A 9,672-nucleotide genomic window follows, 5' to 3' on the forward strand; every position below is an offset into this window, starting at 1 on the left:
GGCAGATATTCAAAACGGGGAACAGCGGTCCAATAGTCTACGAAATAAATCAGACGACACCACAAGAGAGAGATTTCATTCTTTAAAAGCCTTGGGGTGCTTATCATTCAAAGTTATAATTTCAAAATGCCAGAATTATACAGAGTTTTAAGGCACAGGGTAGATGATAAAACATGACAGGCCTAAAAGATGAAACACACTTAGAAATGCATGGTTTAAAAACAGATATGGCCACATAACGCTTTCAAAAACCCCAAATACGGTCTCAAAAAACCCCAAAGAAAATAAATGCAAGTCAGCTTAAATACTCTTCAAGTCATTCACTTTAGTTCAAACAATCATTCCTGAACAAGAATCGTGGAGCCAGTCTAGAACTCCAGCTCTAGAGGATCTCAGAGCCAGTCTAGAACCATAGCTCTAGAGCATCTCAGAGCCAGTCTAGAACCACAGCTCTAGAGCATATCAGAGCCAGTCTAGAACCATAGCTCTAGAGCATCTCAGAGCCAGTCTAGAACCACAGCTCTAGAGCATCTCAGAGCCAGTCTAGAACCACAGCTCTAGAGCATATCAGAGCCAGTCTAGAACCAAAGCTCTAGAGCATATCAGAGCCAGTCTAGAACCCCGGCTCTAGGTTCATCTCGAGTTAGTCTAGAACTCCAGCTCTAGAGCATCTGCGAGCCTTCAGAGTCTGAATCACAACATACTTTAAACCCGTTTTCACTCTGCCCAGAGGAGCATTCTCTTAGAAACAGCGACAGGTATCCCACACGTAAATAAGAATGAGAATTAATGGAAGGAGAAGGTCAAAGGTCTGCTACGTGCATCTGCTGTCAAAAAACCCTGTTGCCATGGCCACAGAATCTTCCAGAATATATCACAAACAATATCTGAAATAACACAACAGGGAGGTGTGAAGTATAGAACGGTTCATAACAACCCTGGAGGAAGTTAAACAACATCATATTCAGAATCATATTGTTTCACGTAACCGCGTGTGTGAGTGACGTGTGGTAGCGTTTACATGTTCACTTCAACAACGGACATCTCAGGAACATGAAGGCAGTCGATGCTCTGCAAAGGCTTTACTGCCGCACACACACACACGCACACGCACACACACACACGCACACACACACACATGCACACACACACACACCCGCACACGCACACGCACTCACACACACACACACACACACACACACACACACACACACACATGCACACACACACACACCCGCACACGCACACGCACTCACACACACACACACACACACACAAAGAAAACACCCCAGCAAAAAAATCACATTACATTGGAAGAATTGAGGTTGAGGAAACAAAACTGGAAGAACAAACTGGAGGTCCGACCTAGAAGTGTGTGTCCCCTGTGTGATTCACCTGTGTGCGTGTGTGTGTGTGTGTGTGTGTGTGTCCGTATTCTGTCTACTTCAAGGATGGACTCTTTGATAATCCGTCCGTCAGAGTGTACCTGAAAAAGAGAACACCATTAATACATGAATATAACATATATAATATCTACATATATTAATAACCTGTATCAGTTCTGCATTATGATACTAATATACTGTTAATTCATGTTTTCTACCCATAACCTTCCAAAGATAGTCAACAGAAATAATATGATTAATAAATATGTACATAATATATGCATAATAATATAAACCTCCAGAGATAGTCAACAGTAATAAGATAATATTTATAATATATACAATAGTATAAAGTACATACCACTGTGTCCATCCTTTAGAAATATCCTCTCCACTCAGATCTACCAGCACCTGGTAACACAACATGCATATTGTACACTCAATAAACAGACGTCACGTATGCTACATCCAGCCACTCTTAAGTATATGCTACACGTGAACCTCCTTAGATGGCGCAATTTGATTGGTTCGCTATCTCGGGATATTGGGCAATATCTCATGATTGAGATCTCAAACTCAGAATATTGCTTGACGGTCGTCTGGTCACGCTATTAAAAAACAAATAAACCGCTAATAAAATCAAACAAATCCCGGCAAAAAGTGTTACCTTGCCTAAGCAATTATTCACCTCAGGCTCCGTGAATAGTGGGGAATAGCCTTCTGCGAATAATTGGTATAGGCAGCGTGTGAAGCGTGTGATAGAACTACCTTTCCCAGAAGCCCCTTGTGCTTGGTCAGAACTCTGCCTCCGGTCTTCACGGCCACGTCTAGAGACCTCCTGTGGAGCTCCACCATGGACACACTGAATTCAAACCTACGCACACACACACACACATACATACACACAAACGCACACACACGCACGCACGCGCATACACACACACGCACGCACGCATGCAGGCACAAACACACACAGAAGCACGCACACACACACACACACACACATGACCCGCACACACACACACACACACACACACACACACACACACACACACACACACACACACACACACACACACACACACACACACACACACACACACACACACACACACACAATAAAATAAAAAAACATATTGTTTGTATAATATACTGCCATCTATATTAATGTAGTGTGTAGTGTGTAGTAGTGTGTAGTGTTTAGAGTGTATTTTGTGTAGCAGTGTGTAGAAGTGTTTAGTGGGTTGTGTGTAGCAGTGTGTACTGTTGTGTATAGTGTGTAGCAGTGTGTAGTCGTACGTCTGGTCGTAGACGGGGTCCAGGGTCCTCTTCATCACCGAGGTCTTCCTGCGGCCGCCCCGGCTGCGGTCGGGCAGCAGGTAGAGTCTGAGGAACGGGTCGGCACTGTCCCGGTGGAACGCCAGGAGGTGCCTGCGCACGACACCACACATCACGCACAACACCACACATCACGCACAACACCACTACACAACACCACGACACAACGACACTACACAACACCACACATCAAGCACACCACCACTACACAACTACACAATCATACCAGGAGGCTGCACACAAAGGTGTTGTGTGTGCAGTGTTGTGTTGTAAGGTGTTATGTGTTAGGGTGTGTAATGTTACCAGCAGGTGTGTGTTTATTGTGTTGTGTTAAAGTGCAGTGTTGTCGTGTGTAGTTGTGTAATATTGTGGAGTATTATAGTGTCTGGTTGTGTAATATGCAGGCGTGCACCACCACAATGAGGTTGTTGTGTTGTGTTAGAGTGTAGTGTGTAGTTGTGTTGTCGTGTGTAGTTGTGTTGTATTGTGTGGTTGTGTTACCGGCAGGCGTGGACCACCACTATGAGCTTGTTGCGCTGGCTGCTGTGTCTCAGGGTCAGCTGGACCTCTCCCAGGGGACAGGGCTCTGGGGGCAGAGACCCACTGCAGACACACACAGAGGAGGGGGAGGAGGAGGAGGAGGAGGGGGGGGAAGAGGGGGGAGGGGGGGGGGGAGGAGGAGGAGGGGGGGGGAGAGGGGGGGGGGGGAGGAGGAGAGAGGAGGAGGAGGAGGGGGGAGGAGGTGGACAGAGGAGGGAGGAGAGAGGGGGTAGGGGAGAGTAGGAGGAGGAGAGAGGAGAGAGGAGGTGGGAGAGAAGAGGAGGAGAGGAGGTGGGAGAGAGGGGGAGGAGAGAGGAGGAGATAGGAGGGAGGAGAGAGGAGGAGAGAGGAGGTGGGAGGAGATAGGAGGGAGGAGACAGGAGGTAATACGCCACAGTTAAGTCGCTACATTTCTCTTGTTATTCTCAAAATGATTTCACCCTGCTTGAGGTTAAGCTAAGAGGTCAGATCCCCCGACAACACAACCGACAAGTGACAGCAGCAGACAGGAAGTGAGTTCACCGACTTCCTCCCACCGACTACACAACAGACAGGTTAACAACAACAGACGGGAAGTGAGGTGACCGACTTCCTCCCACCGACAACACAACAGAAAGGTTGGCAGCAGCCGACAGGAGGTGCGGTTCCGTACTTGTGCAGCAGGCGCAGGCGGTTGTGCAGCTCCAGGTGGGCGCCGGGCAGCGAGGCGTCCGAGGCCAGGCTGACGCTGGACTCGCCGAGGCCCAGCCGCTGCTGCAAGCCGCCGCCGCCGCCGCACACCAGGTGACAGCTGAGCGCCGAGACGCTGCGGGCGGGGCTCAGGGAGTACGGCTCCCCGTCCCGCTGGGGGAGGGTCAGGGTGGAGGAGGAGGAGGAGGAGTAGGGGGCGCGCCGTGGGGCCGAGGACGGAGGGGCGGCGGCGGGAGGAGGAGGCGGGGGGGTGGGCGCGGCCCTGGGGGAGTCGGAGAGGGTGGAGCTGGAGGAGGGGCCCGGGGCCGCCGCCTGGGGGACGCTGGTCTTGCGGACCTGGACGGAGGAGGGGCGGTCCGAGGGGTCCTGCTTCTCCAGACTCAGGACCTGGAGGGCGAGGAGGGGGGAGGGGGAGGAGGAGCAGGGGGGAGGGGGGGAGGAGGAGGGGGCATGAGCAGGGGGGAGGGGAAGGGGGGAGGAGGGAGGGGGAAGGAGGAGGGGGGAGGAGGAGGGGGGAGAAGGGATGAGGAGGGAGGAGGGGGGAGAGTACGGAGGAGAAGGGAAGAGCAGAGGGTCAGTAAGGACGAAATGATCTGTTAAAGCACCGGGAAGAAAACCAGAACCGGAGCGACACCAACACGGCAGAGCAGAGTTACCCTGAGGGCCAGGCGCAGCGTGATGCAGGCGCTGGGGCCCGAGTTCCTCAGGGAGAAGCTCTGGGTGCGGGTCATGTGCTGCTCCTGCAGCAGGTCCCGCAGAGGCACCGTCAGGTTGCCCATGGTGCACTTGTGTTTGTCGTCCTTCACCTTGGGACCGGACAGAGGGAGGTGGAGGTCAGGCTTGGGGACGGAGGAGGACCTGGTGGAGAGCACTGGGGAGGGCCTTACCTCCAGCTCCAGCTCCTGTCTCCTGGGGTTGTGGACCAGGAAGGAGAAGGCCTCCTCCCACATGGGTTCCCGCGTCTTGAAGCGGACCTGAGGAAGGAGTCAGCTCAGTGGGTTCATGGAGAACATCTGACCGGCTAACAGCCGGCGCCGGTCGCAGCTCACAACACGACAGCCTATACGGTGTAGGGTCATACTGTGTAGCAGTGCCGAAGCTAGACCTGGGTTTTGGGTTGCCTTAGCCCACCCTATCGTTTCGTCCTCAAATCTCATATTCAACCTCTTTGTTCTTTACACAAGCAATGAGAAAATGGATGTTGTACAATAATGAACAGGCTCAGATGGGCTAGTGAAATCGAGAGCAACCTTCCTGCAGGAATCTCTAACCTCTGATTGGTGGGTGGGCGTCTCCTGTCTGACAAAACCAAAAATGCAGCACGAGCGCACCTAACATAGTTTCTGCTGTTTTGTCTGTCAAAAAGGTTAGCTAGTCTGTATCAGAAAATCCATGATTTCCAGCTGTGTTATAACATGACCAGGTAATAATAATAATATTCATTTCAAAACCTTGACAGAATCTGTCAGATGTATTAAATGACAGTTGACCACAAGGCGATTCTATCTATGCCTCTTCTTGAATTGCTTCATGGTTTAGTCGGCAGAGCCTTGTAATGCTGCGTAGCATGATAAGCCTGATACGGTGCAAGGAGCAGAAATAGTTGACATGGGTGCTAATTTTCAGTTGAATATAAACGCTGGCATTATTTTATCAGCTGAGGGCGTATTCATTGCAATAACAACTGAGCTAATCAACAAGTACCATATGTTCGAATACTATGAGACTCATGAAAACGCCCCCTCAGCTGATAAAAGTTGTCGGGGGGCGCGAGCAGCAGACGGGACTTATTGTCTTATTTATTTATTTATTTATTTTAATATGTTACTTATTTTATTTTAAATTCCACGTGGCTTCCTGGGGTTCAGCCCCCCAAAAAGTCAGAACCTAGAATCGCCCCTGCTGTGTAGTTGTGTTATATTGTGTAGTGCTATAGTGTGTTGTAGTGTAATATTTTGTGGTGTTATAGTGTGTAGTTGCGTTATATTGTGTAGGGTTATAGTATGTAGTTGGGTTATATTGTACAGTTATATTGTGTATTTGTGTAATATCGTGTAGTGCTATAGTGTTTGGTGGTGTTTTATTGCGTGTGTTATGTTGTGTAGTTGTGTCATAGTGTGTAGTAAGATAGTGTGTAGTAGTGTTATATTGTGTAGTGTTAAAGTGTGTGCTAGTGTTATTTTGTGTAGTGTTAAGGTGTGTAGTAGTGTTATATTGTGCAGTGCTCAAGTGTGTAGTTGTGATTGTTATATTATTGTTTAAACAGAGCGGATGAGTCACAAGCATCTGGCCAGAGGACCTTAGCGAGCCTGCCACAGCAGGAGAAAGCACCTTTAAGTATGGAACGACTTCATTAGGATGAATCATTACGGAGACAATTCCCCCATACTCTGTGCAATACATTTACCAGTCAGCTCACGGCAGAGAAGGGAAGGTATTTAATTAAGATACCACAGATTGTATGGGACTTAACGTCTATTGAACGGTCACGCCTTGTTTTCCAGAGCTGAGCAGCATTAGCATAAATACACTTTAATACTGTTCCAGGTGGCTTTGATGGTGTGTGAGTGTGTGTGTGTGTGTGTGTGTGTGTGTGTGTGTGTGTGTGTGTGTGTGTGTGTGTGTGTGTGTGTGTGTGTGTTTGTGTGTGTGTGTGCGTGTGCTTGCACGCGTGTGTGCCTGAGTGCTTGTACGTGTGTGTGCCTGAGTGCTTGTACGTGTGTGTGCTTGTGTTATGCATATGTGTGTACGCGCAGGCGTGTGTATACGAATGTGTGTGTGCCAGTGTGCCTGTGTGCTTGTGCGTGTGTGTATGGCAATGTGTGTGTTTGTGTGCGTGCATGCACATGTGTGTGCGTGCCTCCAGTAGCTGCAGTGTGTTCGGAGCAATAAGCAGGCGTTCCTCCGGGAGGCTTCATTAAAGCCATTGGATGGTGCTAGGAGGTGTGGCTCTCTAAGCCCGGGGTTAGGTTCTATGTGTTATGTTTTATTCAAAAATACTACGGGACAATGTAGATGTGTACACATCACACAGCTGTGTCCATTGAAGGCCATCCTCGAGGCGATTATGTTTGTGTGAAGATTATAACAGCTGTCAATCAGCACGTGACGCCGATTTGATACGTGGAGTTGAAACGTTCTGGAACTAGTTCACAAACACACATGTTCTCGGTTCACACACCATATCTGGTCTGAAACGACTTCACACAACGCACACTTTTTGAAACTAGTTGACACAAAACACACGTTCTGAAACTAGTTTACGCTCTGAAACTAGTTCACACAACACACACGTTCTGAAACTAGTTCACAGAACCCAAACGTTCTGAAACTAGTTCACACAAAGCACACGTTCTGAAACTAGTTTATGTTCTGAAACTAGTTCACACAACACATCCGGTCTGAAACTAGTTCACACAACACACACGTTCTGAAACTAGTGCACACAAAATACACGTTCTGAAACTAGTTTAGGTTCTGAAACTAGTTCCAACAAAGCACACGTTCTGAAACTAGTTCACACAAAGTACACGTTCTGAAACTAGTTCACACACGTTAGCCTGAACCAGGGAAAGAACCAGGAACAGAACCAGGCGGAGAACCGTAGAACAGAACCGGAAGGAAATAGCTTAGAACCCGCTCACCTTGCTTTCCAGCGTCTTGCTTCCCACGGAGAACCGGACGAAAGGACTGGGTTCGCTGCTGCTCTTCTTACCACACTGAAACACACAAACACACACACACACACACACACACACACACACACACACACACACACCCACACGCACACGCATACACACATACGCACACACAGGCACACCCACACACACACACACACACACACGCACACACACACACACACACACATACAAACAAACAAACACATACACACACAATGTTTCACCAATGTATTCTAACTTGTGACATGTAGAAGTGATTGCTTCCGAATCGGACAACATTAAGTTTCAGGTTTCAATCCGATCAAGTTGTCACGGAACCAACCAATCACAGGCAGCGCCTCTAAATTCTCATCTAGCCGAGCGATTCCTGGACAGATTGTTTTACTGCCTCTGTAACGTTACTGAATATAAATCTATAAATAAACATTATTCCTACTGAGTACTGGAGACTTAAAGAGCACCTACATACCACTCGCCTCTTTGTGAGTTTAGTGTCCCCTAGAGGCCAAACCCATGAACTGCATTCCAACATTAAGGCCTTGAAAGATAACTACAACTCACTCGAACAGAAAAATTTAATCACTAGCACTTATTTGAACCTGCACTAGGTGTGATTGCCCCTTAGCAGCCTCTAATGGCTTGAGTTGTAGCTGCAGTTAGCACTACATCATCTCAGACTGTGGGGCCAAGAATAAAACAGTTTAGAGAATAATTCCTAGGATGGATTTAGTCATGGATGCGTGCTTTACTCTTGAGAAACATCCTGGTTCAGATTCTCTTTAGTGGAGTAAATCGCTGCCGTAGAAAGGTGACATAGTGCAGGTTCAACTATGTGTCTCCCTCCTCCCCCATCGAATCCAAAAAACAGTCAGTCAAGCAGGCTGTGAAACGGTCAGTAAGGAGATGAGCACATCACAACACAACGCCCACTGACACTCCCATGCATGTTTGATACAGGTGCTCGCTGGGTTCATAATTCATAATTCAAAAGGAGTCATCACAGTAGCAAGGTGCAGGGGATGCAGGCGAGGGGAAGAAGAAGAAACACAGGAAGTGATGTCATGCACGCCGCCTCTCGGACGGTACCTTCAGGGTCTTAAAGACCGACACCTGCTTGGCCCCGTCATGGCTGTAATCTGACAGGCTGCTCTTTAAAAGCACAGGAGAGAGACGGAGAGAACCAGACCCGGGCGTTAGTCAGGGGCCACACACGGCGAGAACACAGGAGAACCAGACCCAGGAGTTAGTCAGGGGCCACACACGGCGAGAACACAGGAGAATCAGACCCAGGAGTTAGTCAGGGGTACACACACCCAGAGAACGCAGCAAGTCTGCAGTCTACATGTCATGGGTTCCATCCCTATGGTCTTCAGTCTACATGTCATTGGTTCCTCCATCCCTATAGTCCTCAGTCTACATGTCATGGGTTCCATCCCTATGGTCTTCAGTCTACATGTCATGGGTTCCATCCCTATGGTCTTCAGTCTACATGTCATGGGTTCCATCCCTATAGTCCTCAGTCTACATGTCATGGGTTCCATCCCTATGGTCTTCAGTCTACAGGTCATGGGTTCCATCCCTGGTCTTCAGTCTACAGGTCATGGGTTCCATCCCTATGGTCTTCAGTCTACATGTTATGGGTTCCATCCCTATGGTCTTCAGTCTACAGGTCATGGGTTCCATCCCTGGTCTTCAGTCTACAGGTCATCGGTTCCATCCCTATGGTCTTCAGTCTACATGTCATGGGTTCCATCCCTATGGTCTTCAGTCTACAGGTCATGGGTTCCATCCCTATGGTCTTCAGTCTACAGGTCATGGGTTCCATCCCTATGGTCTTCAGTCTACAGGTCATGGGTTCCATCCCTATGGTCTTCAGTCTACAGGTCATGGGTTCCATCCCTATGGTCTTCAGTCTACAGGTCATGGGTTCCATCCCTATGGTCTTCAGTCTACAGGTCATGGGTTCCATCCCTATGGTCTTCAGTCTACAGGTCATGGGTTCCATCCCCGGTCTGCAGGCTACATGTCATACATGCATC

At 48.7% G+C, this 9,672-nt stretch overlaps 1 protein-coding gene across 1 annotated transcript in view; it reads right to left on the reverse strand.

Annotated features, from left to right (window-relative positions):
- Nucleotides 1–30: 30 nt before the first annotated feature.
- The window catches only part of esyt2b (extended synaptotagmin-like protein 2b), a 35,679-nt gene continuing 26,037 nt past the window's right edge, over nucleotides 31–9,672 (reverse strand). Inside the window, exons 15-23 of the mRNA XM_056584544.1 lie at nucleotides 7,598–7,672; nucleotides 4,841–4,927; nucleotides 4,610–4,759; nucleotides 3,916–4,340; nucleotides 3,225–3,326; nucleotides 2,685–2,816; nucleotides 2,154–2,259; nucleotides 1,747–1,796; nucleotides 31–1,486 (exon numbers count right to left, since the gene is read on the reverse strand). Coding sequence (XP_056440519.1) covers nucleotides 1,441–1,486; nucleotides 1,747–1,796; nucleotides 2,154–2,259; nucleotides 2,685–2,816; nucleotides 3,225–3,326; nucleotides 3,916–4,340; nucleotides 4,610–4,759; nucleotides 4,841–4,927; nucleotides 7,598–7,672 — 1,173 coding nt within the window. The 3' untranslated portion in view covers nucleotides 31–1,440. The remainder of the gene's footprint in view (nucleotides 1,487–1,746; nucleotides 1,797–2,153; nucleotides 2,260–2,684; nucleotides 2,817–3,224; nucleotides 3,327–3,915; nucleotides 4,341–4,609; nucleotides 4,760–4,840; nucleotides 4,928–7,597; nucleotides 7,673–9,672) is intronic.

The sequence above is a fragment of the Gadus chalcogrammus genome, chromosome 23 (genome assembly GCF_026213295.1).
Source record: "Gadus chalcogrammus isolate NIFS_2021 chromosome 23, NIFS_Gcha_1.0, whole genome shotgun sequence".
Taxonomy (NCBI): Eukaryota; Metazoa; Chordata; class Actinopteri; order Gadiformes; family Gadidae; genus Gadus; species Gadus chalcogrammus.